Here is an 18,401-nt window from a genome sequence, read left to right as displayed (position 1 = left end):
GCCACTGTGAACCTGTGGGGCTTTTATCTTTTAATATCTGTAAAATGCTTTGAAAATGTTAGATACTTTATGAGTATTAAACACCTTACTTGATATGATAAGGTCTGCCTGTTCTCGAACAAGATGTAGAGTTGAGTCCATAGCCTACACTTATTACTTCCTTCAAGAAACATCTTAGCTGACTGACTTGGGTTCTCCCTTCTCTCCAGTTTAGTAATTTGGTGGCCCCTACTCATTTATTTGTATAGCAGCATTTCTCACACTCACAGTTTAAAAATCCAGAGATAGGGAAACCATGAGATGATCTGCTTACAAGAGTCTGTATTCATGATCAGAAATGTCTTTGTTAGAGATCTCTAGATTAACATTCTAGAGTACTAAAAACTGGGTGATCCAATTAAGTTGACTAGGTTCAGTACAAATAATATGTTAGGATTTTATAACTCATTGCAAATATTTTAAATAGTTCTGTAAAACCAGAATATTTGGAATATGTTTTTCTTTTTCTGATATGCAAAACATAATTCTCCATACAACATTTACACAAACAACCTCTTGAAGTATAAAGGCCACCCGGATGTGAAAAACTGCATTTCCTATTTTCCCCAGCCACACTTACTGGAGGGGAAAGAGCTCATAGCTCATCAATATGTAGCAGGCAACAGCCAGAGGTGTGGCATAATTTATCTTTGCAAGAATGCTTTTTAATCCTTATGCATCACTAAAACTAGCAAAAGTAATTTCTCTCTCTCTGCAGGTTGGTCACATTAAATCATTTAAAAATGTTTATGCTGAAAACAATCTGCTTGTATCATATACATACGATCTCAAAAGTCCTAGGCAATATAACTTCTTGGAAAACAAGAAAAGCTGAATCCATGTGAGCCTCTTGGGTTGTATCCACAAGCTTAGCAGGCAGTGTTTTCTATTTTGATTGCTTTTGTGAAACCCCAAGTAGTCTCATTAAAACGGGTTAATGCCAAAACCACCTATCAGGTGTCCAAAGAAAGAAAATGTGGATGAAAACATAGGAGGCACACTTGAAAATGACAACCATATGAGGCAGACACAGAGGAGAAAGGAACACAAACTTACAGTACAACCACCTCATGACCTTGGCTGGTTTCGGTTTTCAGATATTATTTTTGGCTGTCACTTTGACTGTTCTGTTTGACTCAGAAGGCACCACAACAGTAGTTTTATATACTAAAGTGATCTCTGAGGAAACAGGAGTATGATTTCTTCCTCCTAGGGAATTCTGGGCTATTAATCTATGCTTACAGTGTTCTCAGTTTCTTTGTTTATGGGCAGACATGCATGTTAAACAGTTCTAGTAGGAAAGAAGCTTGCAACAAGATAAGCATGATTTCTTATGCTTATCTCACATAATAGCCTTGGAAAAACGGGTAATATGCTATTCCTATAAAGAGACCTTTTGAGTAAAATTATCTTGTTCCCTGATGTACTTTGTTCTTTAGCAGCTATTTCTAGGGCAGGATTAATGTGAATACTCTGCAAGGCAATTTCCTAGCTTAAATATTGTAACTTTAAAAAAAAAAGAATCTGCAGACAAGCACCATAAAAACCTTACAGCTGGTAAGTGGGACGTTTGTCTGAACCAGTCATATAAGCAGCCTAATGCAGCCTCCATTGCAGTGGGGGCAGCCTGGGTTTGGGTGTTAGAACAAATTAAACTGGAACTGTCACTAGAAGCTAAAATGATGAAACTGAGGTTATCATATTTTGGACACATCATGAGAAGACATGATTCACTAGAAAAGACAATAATGCTGGGAAAAACAGAAGGAAGTAGAAAAAGAGGAAGGCCAAACCAGAGATGGATTGATTCCATAAAGGAAGCCACAGACCTGAACTTACAAGATCTGAACAGGGTGGTTCATGACAGATGCTATTGGAGGTTGCTGATTCATAGGGTTGCCACAAGTCGTAATTGACTTGAAGGCACAAAACAACAACAACAACAAAGACATGGCACTTTCACCTGGAAATGGCACCTTAACTAGAAGAGGCAGAACTTGCAAACTGAGAATTTGGCTAGGCTGCTGCTGCTGATCTCAGTTACTCTCTGGAAATGGTAGCACTGCTAGGGTGGTGGGTCCACTACTAATTTTGGGGTCTTGGTAAATGCCCAACCTTGCTACTTTCTGGAGCTGTTCCTGAGCGAAAGTGTCAATTTACTGTGTACAAAATGCAGTCACATTTGTGAAAGAGGCCTAAATGGCCTCTTTCTATGAATGCACAATATTGAAGGTTCTGTCCCCCTTTGTCTGTAAGCTATCCAGATTACTTATATGGCAAATGTTGTGGTCACCTGAGCTTCCAGAGTCTTTGCCAGCAGTTAGATTGAGATAGGAAGACTAATGGTTGAAGATCCCACCAACGAATTTAATTAGGTCTGGATATCTCAGGAAAATTAATTAGGAGCTCAACAACAGAAGATCTTATAAGTTTCTATTTATTTCTTTAACATATACGTTTCTTCAGTACATACAATGCTATAGATGGCCGTTGCCAAGGAATCAGAATGTCAGATCATACACATCACATACAAGGGATGTACACCACACATGTACATATTTTATAACAGTACAGGTTATACATCATATTATAGTCTTCTTCAGTACAACGTGTAATGGACTCAGCTCACCCTTGTAATCTGTGGATCATCAACACGCAGGGCAGTGTTCTTCTGACCAGGCTTAAAGCACTGGTAAAATGTCCTGCACTGACTGCTTTATATAGCCCTTTCTTATCATATGCTCGGGTCTGTGACTCTCACTGTTTATGCTAATTATGTACTCTGACAATGTATTCTGACTCTGTATTCTGACCCTGCAAGTGACTGTGACTACTGACTGTGGATGCACTACAGAAAACACGAAAAAACATGAAGACCAGCTGATGGTTCCTTATTGTTTTTTACAATAAGGAACAAGTTGGCTGGTTTCCTGGAAATAGAGAAAGGAAAAAAAGAAAGCAGAGAAACTCTTTCACAAATGGCATGTTTATAACTATGCTGAAACATACATACCTCTACATCACTTATATCACATATCAGGCAGCTCATGACGACCAAAATCCACAAAAAATAGAGATAGCCCATAACATTGAAATGGAAAATGGACTGCCTTTATGGCGACCCTATGAATAGGATTTTCATGGTAAGCGGTATTCAGAGGCGGTTTACCATTGCCTTCCTCTGAGGCTGAGAGGCAGTGACTGGCCCAAGGTCACCCAGTAAGCTTCATGGCTGTGTGGGCATCCGAACCCTGGTCTCCCAGGTCGTAGTCCAACACTCTAACCACTACACCACACTGGCTGTCTGCCCATAACATTAGAAAGAAATATTATCTGTGCATGGCAGAAGGTCTGTAAAGCACTGGATGGCATAAGGATACAAGCAGAAGTAATGAAATTTTTTGGGATAATCATGTCAAAGCTGAACTCATATATTATAGATATCTGCCCTGTTCTCATTTTGCGAGGGATTGCTCGGAGAACTGCTCTCTAGGCCAAAGATCACCATTAAAACAATAATGGTAGCAGATTTCAGAGCACAGGCTCAGACACACCTTATTCCTGCCCTCCCGCCAAACACAAGCATACTCAAAATATATCAAACTATGTAGTGTATATAAAGAAAATTGGAACACATAAATTAATATACCCCTATGTAATAAGTAGACAATACAAGCATTTTTCATATTAGTCTTGAGATTAAAATGAAAAAAAATTGTTCATTCATAGAGTTGATTATATTTATAGTGGCAAAAACTATCTTAAATATCTACACTGTTAATGTCACGAGAGTTATTCTTATCTTCCAATAGCACATGTAACACAGAATGTATAATTGGATTCTCTAAAATATTTCAAAAGGACCCCTACTGGGAACTCAACCAAACACCTTAGGTGTGAAAAATTATGAGATGAGAAAGGAATGCCCTAACCAGCTTTTCACAAATGGGTCACTGATCTATCTGACATCAGATTTACTTCCAACATTTTTTCTTAACCATTTCTTTTTACACATGCAGTTTACACTTGCTTTCAAAAAATGTATACAAATTTAAAACTGCTTTACACTTTGGTGCTTTGGAAGATAAAGGTACAGAGGAAGGAGTGTCAGTTGATGATTTAAGGGTCAAGCCTTCAATGCTACCTATATATAAAATTAAGAACATCTGACTCATGTGAAACTTCTGATCTTTAGTCTGGTAATGGAACAACTCTCACATACAATTTATTTAAAACTCAGTTTCTTCTCAAAATATTAATGTGGAAGAGGAGAAGGGTGGATGAATCTTAATCATGCAGACATTAATCTGAACTTCATGTGAAGTTATTACTAGGATCAATTTTTTATCTGAATGAAAAGGAGGTTGAAAACACGTGCAACAGTTTCCACTGCATACAAAATAAGCATGTAGAACTGCAAAAGAAATACAAAAAGAGGAAAACCCCAACTGGAGTTGCCAAGGAAGAAGGCTATTGCCATTTAGAATGAACAGGACCATATCATGCTTTGGCTGACTTATTTATTTATTAAATTTATGTCTCACCCTTCCTCCAAACACTAACAACACTCTAAAACATCTTAAAAAGAGACTTTAAAATAAATTAAAACAAAACATCTTTAAATTTGCTGGTCTATGACTGTAATCTATCTATCTATCTATCTATCTATCTATCTATCTATCTATCTATCTATCTATCTATCTATCTATCTATCTATCTATCTATCTATCTATCTATCTATCTATCTATCTATCTAAACATCTTTAAAATCATCTTTAATTTTTTTAAAAAAAACATGTTCCGCTACTGACAAACCCTACTTTCAAGAGAAGCCTAAAACTGGTAATGAGACTATCTTTGACAGAATTGGTTGAAACTGACCTTGTCAACTGACCTTGACATTGCTGAATATGATGAAAATAGTAGTTACAGTATTCAGCAAAAGTAGTAAATAGTACTCAGACCCTTGACCAATGCTCTCATATTACTGAATTACTAATGGTACATCGTAATTTCATTCTGTGTGATATTTTATTTTGAAACACTGAAATTCAAAATCAGTTATTGTAAGGTGACATTGATTTTATGTTATGGAACATTGGTGACTTTCCTTCTTTTGAAAATCAGTTTCTAAACTTTTAAAGCTGGTCATGAATAAAGAACCACAGTCTATCCTGACCCTAGGTTTTTGTGAAATCAGTAATATTTCTCCCTGTCATGTCATTTCCAATTTGTCATGTGTAAATTAGACTTATTTTTCCTCGCTTCCCAATTCCTCTATCCTGTAGATACATTTGTTTGGCCTGCAATAAGGCAAGAAGACATTCAGCACCGTCTACACCTGATGACATGAAGGCCACAGCATGAAGAAAATAAGGTGACATTCAAAGGACGAAATCTAACACAACTTTAAGCTACATGCAGACCCTGTTGAAGTCCTGGTCACGTTGTGGAACAGCGAGGTGAATCAGGCTCTTGGCATGGTTGCCCCCAAGCGCCCTCTCCGGCATTGTGGAGCCCGGTTTGCACCTTGGTACATCAGTGAGCTAAGGGCAATGAAACAGGCTGGATGACAGCTAGAGCACAAGTGGCGAAAGACGTGTTGTGAGACTGATCAGGCACGAGTAAAAAATCATAACCGTGCCTACTGTGTGGCAGCGAGGGCGGCGAAGAAGGCCCACTTCTCTGCCTCCATCACATCCTCAAGTAGACGTCCAGTTGAGCTTTTCCGTATTGTCAGGGATCTGTTGACATCAACTCCAGGAAATGGAGTCTTAGACCCTTCGGAGGCCCACTGTGAATTGTTTGCAAGGCATTTGGAGGGTAAAGTTGCTCGCCTCCGTAGCAGTCTTGATGCCCCCTCCACATCTACTGTAGTCCCCAATGAGGTCTCCAGTGCACCATATGCTGCAACTTCTTGAGAACGGTTTCAGTTGATGCAGCCTGATGACGTAGACAAGGTGCTTGCGACGATGCGGCCAGCAATGTGTCCTCTCGACCCTTGCCCTTCTTGGGTTATTAAAGCTTGCCAAGGGGGTTTGATCGAGTGGATCCAGGGTGTGGTCAACGCATCACTGTGGGAGGGAGTGGTTCCAGCTGCCTTGAAAGAGGCGGTGATCCAACCACTCCTGATAAAGGCCACCCTGGACCCATTGGTTTGTGACAATTACTGGCCGGTCGCAAATGCCACCTTTTTAGGGAAGGTGATTGATTGAGAGGGTTGTGGCACAGCAATTGCAAGTACTCTTGGATGAAACAGATTATCTTGACCCATTCCAGTCTGGGTTCAGGCCTGGTTATGGGACTGAATCGGCCTTGGTCGCCCTGATGGATGACCTTTATCGGGAGAAGGACAGGGGGAGTGCAACCCTGTTATTCTTACTTGATCTCTCAGCGGCTTTTGATACCATTGACCATGGCATCCTTCTGGGTCGAATTGGTGAGCTGGGTATTGCAGGCACTGTTTCACAGTGGTTCCGATCCTATCTGCAAGGTCGCTCTCAGAGAATAGCATTGGGTGACTGTCTTTTGGCCCCCTGGCAGCTGTGCTGTGGAGTGCCGCAGGGTACCATCTTGTCCCCCATGCTGTTTAACATCTATATGAAGCCCTTGGAAGTGGTCATCAGGAGATTTGGGATGAGGTGTTCCGACAGTATGCTGATGATACCCAGCTCTATTTCTCCATAACATCTGAATCGAGAGAGGCCATGCAAGCCCTGGACCGCTGCCTGGACTTGGTGGTGGGCTTGATGAGGGCCAATAAACTGAATCCTAGCAAGACGGAGGCACTGTGGGTGGGTGGTTCCTGAGTTTGGATAATTGGTCAGTTGCTGTCAGAAGGCAGAGCTGGGGTCCCAATCCCGGGGAGCTGGATCCCAGAGAGTTGGGAGAAGAGTATTCGGATGGATGGCAGAGGGAAGGGGGAGGAACTCCCCCCCTTTGGAGCGAAGACGAAACAGAGGAACTGCCAGTGATAAGGTCGCTTAGCGACGGGGAGCCTGAGCCCTCCCTGGACATTCTCACGCCTCCCCCTCTTTCAGGCTCAGAGCAAGAGGGGAAAGAGGGAGGGCTGCTCACAGCCGAAAAGCGGGGAGGCAGTTTACCATCAGCCCCTCCCCTATCCCCCATCCTGGAATCGGAAACTTCAGAAGAGGAGGGGGTGATGCTTCCCCCCTCACCGCGCACACGCAGACAGCTGAAAAGACAGGAGAGAAGGGGGGGAAGGCGGGCAGTACCTGAGGGGCAGTTAAGGAGGAGAGAAAGATTGCGCGCCCGTTTGGCCCCTTCTTAAAGAACAGGCGGGAAGAAGTCCCTTGCTCTGTCAACTTTCTCCCAATGCCGCAGGACCTGTATCCCTGTATTGCTTCATGAGAAAACGCAGTCTTTGTTTGGACATTACCCTAATAAAACACGAATTAACTACAGCCGTTGGTCTGGTTCCTGAGTCACATCCTGGGCCTGACAGTTGCCTGCTTTGGATGGGGTCATACTTCCTCTGAAAGAGTAGGTTCGTAGTCTGGGGGTGCTCCTGGATCCATCTTTGTCACTAGAGGCCCAGGTGACCTTAGTGGCTAGGAGTGCATTTTACCAGCTTTGGCTCGGAAGCCCATGTTACCAAATTCTTCCAAGCTAGACAGCACATGGATTGCACTGTGAAAGACCAACCCAAATTGTGTTTGCATTCTGACAAATTTGTAGGGCAGTACAATATCTCAGAGAAGAGGTCAGGTCTCCTGCTCCCCTGGTGCATTCACTATAGCTGCCCAATTTCCCTGCTTTTTAAAGTTTGATACAAATATCTGTTGGCTATAGGTACGTTCTTAAACCGCAAGGTTTTTTGCCTCTTAGTGAATTTACTCTTTGTTGTCTGTGCTAACCATAACATGAAAGCCAAAACTACACAAGAATTTAAGAATTAAACTGAGAGAAATAATATTAATGTTAGATGAAAAATTTGGGCTGAATTGTTTCATTGAAAGGGTAATAAACATATGGAGTGAGTTACAATGAAATGCAAGCAAAATTAATTCCAGAGATGCAGCTATTTCAAGTGCAAGAGTACTGTTCAGGTATATTAAGGGAACTAGGATTATGACTCAAAATGAACACAGACAAACTATAAGCAGCACTTACAATTTTTATATACAATTAAGAGATTTCTCATGAAACCACCTCAGACTGGCAGCATTCTTGACTCATAATTCAGCTGGACTGTGTCAAGATAGCCCTTTATCATCTTCTCTCAGGGGTCCTTAAAGCTGTTCTCCTAACTAAGCAACTTTGGAATATTTTTTTTGAATAAGACAAAAACAACTCTCCCTTGCTCTCTGGGCATAGAACTTGTGAAAAGATGTGACATGCTTTGATTTTTTAGAAATAATTGCAGATATCACAGCCACATTTCTAAGACATACACATCTGAATATAGTTATACATTTTGAAACTGGTACATTTTTTAAATGAGAGGGAACTAGCTGGCAGGGTGCCAATTTTGAACTGCACAATTTAGACTTACATATGACCTAACATTTTCTGACTCAGGATTTAAAATCAGGAAACTAGGGGAATAACCAAAAAATTCTGAACACAACAACCTGTTTTGTAAGGCACAACACATAATTATGAGATTGGCATATCAGAAACCAGGCAGGATCTCTGAGACTCACGTCTTGGTTGAATCTCACCTATCTGACATTAAAGCCTGATGGAAGGTGTTTTTTTTTAAAGGCTAATATGGAAATACAACAACAACAACAGCCTTTAAAGATTAAGGTATAAGATAATTGGGCTGGACACAAATGTTTCCTTCCTCTCATGGCAGTAGTCTTCCTCTAGTGATATGACTTCTTCCATCAGAAGATTGCTTCCATTGGAAGAAAAGGAATGTTAAGATGCAGCTCTTCCTCTGTTCAGCCACTCCCTTTTCTCCGTCACTAGAGCTGGAAGTTTCAAAGCAAGACTAATCAAACGGTCAAGAGCTATCAATTATGTCAGCTTGTTTCTCTTCATAAAAATACTTCTTGTTTTGTTATTACACTCATTAAATGTGGAAGCTGGAAGTTGTAAAATATTTTTGAGTTAAAATTTGCAATGCTTTTTCTAGTCAATCTGTATCATGTGTGTTTAAGATAATCCATTCTCTGTAGTGAAAACAAAGGTGAAGACAAGGTCTTACTTAACTGTCAGATATTGCTGAGAGTGTACTTTAAGAACTACCCAATCCATCTCCCTAATGTTTAGATGCATTCTTCAGTGTGAGAAACTACATGAGGTAGCTACTACATCACACATTCTGAATTTTTGCAATAATGAGAACTACTTCAGTTCCCTAATTGGCTGAGACCCAATTCACATAGTCAAGCAACCACCAGGTGACCACACACAAATCAAACTTGGGTACAGGCTTCTCTGTATGGTGAGCCATTCATGTGCAACCACTTACCTCACAAATCTATCAGTTTCACAATGGTAATTCAGAACTATTTTTAGTGATTCACAGTGTGGTGAAATCAACATGTATTTGGCAAACAGCTAAACATGAGAAGCATCATCCCTCCAAGACACTGGGATTTCGAACATTCATCACCCAATTGCTTGTTCCTCTCAAACAGATCTTAAACTGATCTTTTGTTCAGGGTCTTCTAAAAGGAAGTTTGATGTTTTAAAATTTTGCAATGCACAGAACTTATATAGTAATCATTTGAAGAGCAACCATCTCAGCCAAATCATTTTCATTTTCATTTATTTATTTAAACTATTTCTTAACTGATCTTATATCAAAAGATTCCAAGGCAATGTACAAAGATGTGAATAAAATTCAGAAACACTATTTTGGGGTTTATATTCCTATTGTTGCCCTGCACCTAGAATAGCTCTCCCCAGCCAGCTATGTTGGCTGGGGCTGATGGGAGTTACAGTCCAAAACATCAGGAGGGTACCAGGTTGAGGAAAGCTGCTCTAGAACATAAAAGGAACAGCAACCAACAGCAGCACAGCGCCTGAATTGTACGCCCTTGCTTACATCAGCATCACAGCCTCTTATGAAAGTCACTTGTTTCCTATTATTTCTCATAATTATTTCTGCCCATCTCTCACGTTTAATATATAATATATCTATCACCTGCTGGTCCTCTAGCTATAGGTTTATTGGCAGTACATATTCCTCACTGTGGAAGCTCTGGTTCAATTCCAACAATAAAAACAGAGTTAGATTTAAGAAGTTACAAATTGTACTCAGAGAACCTAGGTGCTAAAGCTGGATCATATGATATGATATCATAATGGACACAGTATATGATGTGTCTGTTTGCTGAATCTGTACTAACATTGGCATTAGCATATGGGTTCACGTCCGTGCTGTTCACATGTTAGCACCATATGGAAATGTTACTGGGATAAAGGCTGGGAAACTATTCCATACCTCCCTGTGCTGTCTGCGAAACGACAGAAAATAAAATTGTCTGTCAGCACTATTCTGCGAGTTATGTTATAATAATAATAATAAAATTTTATTTGTTAGTCGCCCATCTGTCCGAATTAACGGACACTCTGGGCGACGTACAACAATATAAAATACAATATAAAACAATATACAGTCAACCAATATACAGTTTACCTTAGACGACTGCTTTTGTTTCTTTGACACTTGTCTTCCAGCAAGCCTTATAAAGAAATAGGAAGCAGGAAGGAGCTGCTAGCAGGCTGATCAACGGTTCCTGTTTGGAGCTCATTCACTGATTTGCTGTGTCCTATTTTTCTGAACCTACTTGTTTTGCTGCTTTCTTTCTTTTCCCACTTCTTCTTGCTCTTCCCTGCCTCTTCTATTAACCTCTTTCCCAAACCTTTTATTCAGCCCTGTCCTATCTGTGTATCATTATCTAACTATGATGTGCTAACTTAGTTGACAGTGTTTGAAGGACCTAACTTGTGATACAGAAGGAACCTCTTACCAAAACATTACAAACGCTTATAGTGCAGGGATGGCCAAAATGTCACCCAGGTTTACTGGTAGAGACACAAGGGAGTATTGGAAAAAAGAGCTCCCACCACAGTCATTTTTCCAATGGCAAGTTATAATAATCAACACCAGACTACTAATGGATCCAGATGGTTTCTTGGTGGCCCTTTGGGAGCATCTAGCTGACTCTGCCAGCCCTAGTGAACCTTTAGAATAGAAAATTGGTGCAGCAATTTCAAGTACTTTCGGATGAAACAGATTATCTTGACCCATTCCAATCTGGGTTCAAGTCTTGTTATGGGACTGAATCAGTTTTGGTCACTCTGATGGATTACCTTCAATGGGAGAAGGATGGGAGGAGCATGACCCTTTTATTCTTGCTTGATCTCTCAGCAGCTTTTGATACCACTGACCATGGCATTTTTCTGCACAGACATGGTGAGATGGGTATTGGAGGCACTGTAAAACTGTAGTTGTGATCCTACCTCCAGGGTTGTTTTCAGAGAATAGCATTGGGTGATTGTCTTTTGGCCCCCTGGCAGTTGTGTTGTGAGCCGCCACAGGGTACCATCTTATCACCAATGCTATTTAACTTCTATATGAAGCCCTTGGGAACGGTCATCAGGAGATTTGGGGCAAGTTGTCAGCAGTATGCTGATGATAACCAGCTCTATTTTCTGTAACATCTGAATTGAGAGAGGCTGTGCAAGCTCTGGACTAATGCCTGGAATTGGTGGATGAGGGCTAATAAACTGAAACTGAATCCTAGCAAGACGGAGGCACTGTGGGTTGGTGGTTCCCGCGTTCAGATAAAATGGTCAGTTGCCAGCTTTGGATAGGGTCATACTCCCTTTGAAAGAGCAGGTTCAAAGTCTGGGGGTCCTTCTGGATCCATCTTTGTCGCTAGTGGCCCAGGTAACCTCAGTGGCTGGGAGTGCCTTTTACCAGCTTCGGCTAGTAAGATAGCTGTGGCCATTTCTGAACCAGGACAGTCTGACCACTGCTGTCCATGCCCTGATAACCTTCAGGCTCGACTACTGTAATGCGCTTTATATGGGGCTGCCCTTGAGGTTGTTCCAGAAGCTGCAGCTGATGCAAAATGTGGGGGGCAAGACTGCTCACCATCTCCAACATGTTACCCTGCTGCTGAAAGAATTGCACTGGGTGCCCATTAGCTACTGGGCTAAGTTCAAGGTGCTGGATTTGGTGTACAAAGTGTTATGCAGCTTGGGACCAGGATACCTGAAATATCGTCTTACCCCTTCTATATCCAGTCGAGCACTGCACTCTGCAGGTGAGAGCCTCCTGCAGATACTATATTATCAAGAGTTCTGTTCTGCACAACATAGGAAGTGGACCTTTAGTGTTGTGGCACCTACCCTTTGAAATTCCCTCCCCTTAAATATTAGACAGGTGCCATCTCTGTTATCTTTTTGGTACCTACAAGGGACCTTATTCCAGTCTGCATCTGTGTTGGAATTGCTTTTTAATTTTTTTAACACTTTTTTAAAAAAAAGATGTTTTTAAGATGTGTTGATTTAATATGTTTTTAAAGATGTTTCAGAGTGCTTTTAGTGGTTTTGTATGCTACCCTGGGCTCCTTTTGGGGGAAAGGGTGAGATATAAATTTAATAAATAAATAATTTTTTCTTTGGCAGCTGTCGAAATAGCTTCTAAGCTATTTTTCCAGAGTCCAGGGTTCCCCCCAGTTTAATAGGGAACTGCACGCAATGAGACAAAAGGGGAGATATGGGAGAGTTAGCATGTGGGAAAACATGATAAATGTGGCCAAAAAATAGCTTAGAGCCTGTTCAATGGTGGCAAAGAGATCTCTCTTACTCGCCACCACAGTTGTCTGTGCAGTTTTGTCCCGTGGAACAGAGCTTTTTCTAGCCTAGTTTAGATATTTCTGGAGCCTTAGACTCTTTAGCAGTGACAACTTTAATGAGTGCATTGTGGCACATTAGAGACAGATTCTATAAGAAGAAGCATCCAAAGATTCCTCTTGTTTGGAACATTTTAGTGACTGACAGTGGGTAAGACCTGTTATTGTATCTAATACCATCAATTCTAAAAAAAGCAATTATCTGGATATTGTTAGCTTTCTTGACTGCCAGTCCTGGAGAAATATAGATGGGTTTCCAACCTACAAATCTGGCCAAGGTTGTCAACTGGGCAGTGGTATTTATTTATTTATTGTATTTGTATACTGCCCCATAGCCAAAGCTCTCTGGACGGTTTACAGTAACTAAAAACATTAAAAACAAATATACAAATTTAAAACACATCTTTTAAAAACAATTTAACACACAATTTAAAAAATTTAAAAATTCTGTTGGTTCTAAGCACTTTTGGATGAAATGGTTTGGGACAGAAATCAACGTTTGATATCTATGGACCTTTGATACCATGGAGTATTTCTGGACAGCTTACAGAGACTGGGAAAAATGGTGTGTCCATGCATCAAGGAGAAACAGGCTCCATTATGTCCTATGGGGATCATTCTATGTGAAAGTGCTGTGCCCACAGGAGGACTGGATTGAGCCCATAGGGCAGGGATAGCCACCCTGGTACCAACATGGCAGTTGGGTTGATGGGAACTGGAATCTGGAGGTGACCACATTGGTCATCCCTGCCATAGCATATGAAAATGGAATGGACTGCCTTCAAGTCGATACCGACTTATGGCGACTCTATGAATAGGGTTTTCATGGTAAGTGGTATTCAGAGGGGGTTTACCATTGCCTCCCTCTGAGGCTAGTCCTCCCCAAGCCAGCCCCTTCCTTGTCTGCAACTGCCAGCTGGGGGGCAACTGGGCTCCTTGGGACTCTGCAGCTTGCCCATGGCTGCACAGATGGCAGGGCACGTAACCTCTGAGCCACTCACTGTGGGGTGATCTTTAGCTGGCCCTTGACACCCAGGAGACACGAGCGGGGATTTGAACTCACAGACTCTGGATTCCCAGCCAGGCATAACGCTGCTTCAAATGGGTAGACAATGCAGATATGGGTATCTAAAGGGTAGCATGTGAAGTGCCCTTAAATTCAAAGGGGTAAAAACATACTGGGTAAAAATTATGGGCATTTATATCTTTTCCTTCCTAAGGTTTTTCCATTTTAAATCACAGAAGTAAAAAGCAAATTTACAACTGTTTCTACAATGGAGAAATTGCACATTAGCCAAAACAATTTACTTGAAATTCAGATTATAATTTGTTTTAAAAGTTTAGAGTTACATTCATCTATAAAAAGAGAGAACTATAAATCACATGCTTGCACATGCCCTTTTTTACTAGGGTAACAAAGCTTAAAATGTCTTTTACTCACCTCTGTTAAACCAGACACCTCTCCTTTGGCTAATGGCCTAGTGATAGATGGAGTGAACACTCTGGCATCTGACACTGGCTGCCCTCTCATAAAGTGCTTCCCCGCTTCAAAAATGTCGACTTCCACCATTTTACCCATGAATTCAGGGTTCTTTGGCACAAGTACCTTTGAAAGAACAAAACAGACAACTTTTGCTAAGTGGAACACTTGAAGTATTCAAGTTTTACATTTAGAAAGGGGGGAAAAGTAAATATTTTTATTTAAAAGCAAATCTCAATCACTAATGTGTGATCCTTTAAAATTTGGTGATAGCTTTATCTGCCTTACCAAAACTATATGTAGCATTAGATCTACTTTTTCTTCCAGGTTCTTTGAGGTAAATCCTGAGTATTTTATTAGATATACTCAAATTAATTTGCTATGAGAAACTTTTAATCACTTTGATTTATAATTATAATCTTTATTTATTTGTCCTTAATGGTTATTTGGTTGTTACATATTTTATTGTGATATACATTGAGATTTTCTTTTATGCCACTTAGGATTTAGATATCAAAATATCACTGTAAGAAAATCAGCAGCCAACGATTTCTGTGCAACAGAAGTTGAACCCATGACAGCAGCCACTTAATTAAAAAGTGAGCAATAGAAGTCATATAAATAATGATCAGATAAAGACACCTTCATGTGACAGAAATCAACATTGTTGAAGAAAGTAATGTTAGTAAATAGATTACATTGAGGAATTGTTAAATGATTGGAACATGATTGTTAACGAAAGCAGAGAAAGAAAAAAAGAAAAGATCATGTCTCTTCCGCTGCCCCCCAGTCTAGATAAAGATTTACCTGCTCGTAGAATCGATTATGAGAAACATAAAACTTGGAATCAAAGGATTCTTCTGTCACAAGAACGTTTTGTCTCTCTCCAATCTATCAAATAAAACAAGTCAAGAGAAGAAGTCATAAGTTAACCTCTGAAGAAAGGAGGCACCAAGAAACTTCCACTTGCAATAATCAGGTTGCTGCTGGATAATTTAGTATCCCACTGGGGTAAAAAAAAAAAACTCACATCAGTTTATCCACAGGACAGATATTACTAAAGTCTAGTAGACTAGAAACACACAATCGGTAATTTCTTTTTGTCAAACACTTTCAGTGTGAAACTCAAAGGAGATCTACTTCAGTGGATCATATATGAACACATGCATGTTTCATACGCATAACCATAGCACAGAATATGGCTCTTCAGACCAGAGGGGCTCTACCATTAGGTATAGTAAGGCAATTGCCTCAGGTGGTAGATGTTGTGGGGCAGTGGCAGCAGCAGTCCCAGCTATCCTTCTGAGCCGCCTGGCTGTTCCCCTATGTTTGAAGACACAATTGTGTTTGCTGCACCTCATCCCCTAACACTAGCCTGCTCCCCTCAGGTGCCGTGGAAGGTGCTATCACCTTACCAGCATTGAATCAAGATTCAGCTGTCAGCTTCTGTACATGGAACAGGAAGACAGTACCATCTTGTCCTTTGCTTTAGACAGCAAAATGTCTTGAGTTAACCCTGCTTCAGAGCTTCACATGTGCTGCACAAAGACATCATGCATAACCAGGACCCATGTATTATGCCAATATTTATTTCAAAGCTAGTGCTGAGGATAAAAGCAGGGGCCCCCCGCAGCATACAACTGAGCAATTTTTGCTAATGCAAGGACATTGCTATGCAATGGAACTTCCCTGCCTTCTTTCCCCACACAACCCCTAAATCTGCTCAAGAGGGTTGAGGGACCCCCAGAACAGATTTAGCGGTCACACAGGGAGAGCAGAGGGCCAGAAAGTTCCATTATGCACCTAGAAATCCTTGCGCAGTGGAACTATTTAGCTAAATGCTGCTGAACGATAGCAAACATGGTGCCCTCCTGATATTGCTGGGCTACAACTCCCATCAACCTCATTTAGCATGGCCAGTGGTCAGGGATGGCGGGAGCTGCAGTCCAGCAATATCTGGAGGACACCATGCTGGCTACGTGATAAAAAGATGGAGAGGAGGAGAAGAAGAAGATGGCATTACTGTGCAACAATGATTCTTTTCCCTTCAAAGGAGCAACTCTATCATAACAATAATGGACTATAGTAAGTTCTGGACATCTTTCTACAGTCTGCTGGTGATGCTCTTTGAAGAAAGAACGGGGAAAAAAACAGCAGGAGAATCTGGTAAACTTCTCTCTATGGAGGACTAAAATAATCATCCCAGAACACTGGACTTTTGACAAGTAGAGTAACACAAACCTTTTCTCAACACTTGCCCTCTAAAGAATCCAGACCACCAATATCTATGTTATCTGAAAAGATATTCCTGGATTGTTTTTCAATGTCTTGGCTTGCTTTCACAACTAGAGTTGCCAGGCTTCACAATTTTATCCTGAGCCTAAAGCTGTTAAGTGTCTCAAGTCTATCGTTCATTGGTTGAGCAGTAATGACAGAAGTAATGACATAATGGTTCTTGATCAAAACTAAAAAAAAAAATAAAGATCAAGAAGTTAAGAGAAATTAAACAGGGGTCATTTACTGATTGACTTCAGTGGAAGACTATCTCCACTTTTAATGGCACTAACAATTCTGCGCCTGTCTACTTAGAAGTCTCTGTAAGCTCAATAGAGCTTGCTCCCAGGTAACTGGGTGCAGGACTGGAACCTAAAAGTTATAATTAAATGAAGAATATAATGATCACCTACATAAACTTAATGTAGTGAAGATGGCTTTCTACAAGAAAACAAGTGTCAAAGTCCAGTTAATGCAAGAGTCCTACCCTTGCGCAGTGTGTATTCTACAAACTGTAGATTTGACAGTGAGCAAACAAAATATCTCCCAAAACCCATTTAATTTTTGCTTGTACCACAAGAAATCCTGACATAATTGGGTGAGTTCACACATTGCCACTGTGAGCTCTCCTTTGTTCTCTCCTTCCACACAGTTGGGAGGAGAATTTCAGCAGTGTCAATTTCACTTCCCTGGAATCTCATGGTTTATAACAATGTTTGGTGATGGGTTATAAAGCTGGCTTGTTATACTAACCAGAATTTGTTATAACCATGAACTAGTGTCTAGACGACACAAGAAGAAATTCTGAAGAAGTGAAAGGAAATGCTGCTGAAGTCCTCCTCTTGGCCATGCAGAAGAAGTGGGGAACATTCTACCTGGTGCACATTATGGCAAACTATGGTTTAGTACAATGTATGATTACAGTCGCTGACTTGGATCATAAGTTTTTGCTCTGTTCCCATCTGGAAAGTTGTACTCGCATAATGACTTCTTCCATGGGAAAAGCTTTTTCATCTGTACAGTGGAAATTTAGGGTCCAAACAAACGTCTGTAACTCAGCATTTTTATTTATTGAAAATCAATATAGTTTTCTTATCTAAATGTTTCTAAAAAAACAGATGAACAATTAAAAAAAAGTCAAAAGAAGCCAACTCCACTTAATTAGTTTTCATGAAACCTACTTAAAAACCCAGTTTATAAAACACTGGACTCTGACCTTAAACTGAAAATTTCTAATGTCATTACAAATGAATTACCCACAAACACCTTTATATTTATTGCCAAAATGGTTACATTAAGAGTGAATGACTGTAATTTCATTCTATAAAAAGTATGATGCAGATTTTTAAAAAAATTAGTGAAAATCATAACCTTTCCCTTCCAGTTTCTCATTGAAAACAACCAGAGTATATAATGCAAATATTATGCAAATATTTATTTTCAGGTTTATGAGGAAAAAATAGAATTGCTTATGCTTGGTGTGTATTAAAACTTTTACTTTTTTATTTCTTTACATATACTATGCCTTTTTTTAAAGCATTCCTGTAATGAAACCATAGGCCTGGTTGATCATTACAGGGACTCCCACATGCACTTCTTGGGAGTACATGGAAGTCACCTGGAAGCTCGTATTAATTTTTAAAGCCCTAAACGACTGCTTCCTTCCCTACAGACCCTTCCTCTTGGTGGTTTCACCACTCTCAGAAGATTGGGCCATGACAGTCTGAGGGAGGGGATTCTCTGTGATAGCCCCTAAACTATGGAAT

The 18,401-nt window shown here is 40.4% G+C and overlaps 1 protein-coding gene across 5 annotated transcripts in view; it reads right to left on the bottom strand.

Annotated features, from left to right (window-relative positions):
* Positions 1-18,401, bottom strand: part of CDKAL1 (CDK5 regulatory subunit associated protein 1 like 1) — a 521,195-nt gene that overhangs the window by 10,691 nt on the left and 492,103 nt on the right. For all 5 annotated transcript variants that reach the window (XM_061593247.1, XM_061593227.1, XM_061593237.1 and 2 more), the window contains 2 exons: positions 15,169-15,252; positions 14,323-14,487 (listed from right to left, as the gene is read on the bottom strand). In XM_061593247.1, the coding sequence (XP_061449231.1) occupies positions 14,323-14,487; positions 15,169-15,252 (249 nt within the window). The remainder of the gene's footprint in view (positions 1-14,322; positions 14,488-15,168; positions 15,253-18,401) is intronic.

This window comes from Rhineura floridana, chromosome 1, assembly GCF_030035675.1.
Source record: "Rhineura floridana isolate rRhiFlo1 chromosome 1, rRhiFlo1.hap2, whole genome shotgun sequence".
Lineage (NCBI taxonomy): Eukaryota > Metazoa > Chordata > Lepidosauria > Squamata > Rhineuridae > Rhineura > Rhineura floridana.
Note: the sequence above shows the minus strand (reverse complement) of the source record. Positions and strands in the feature narration are given on the sequence as shown.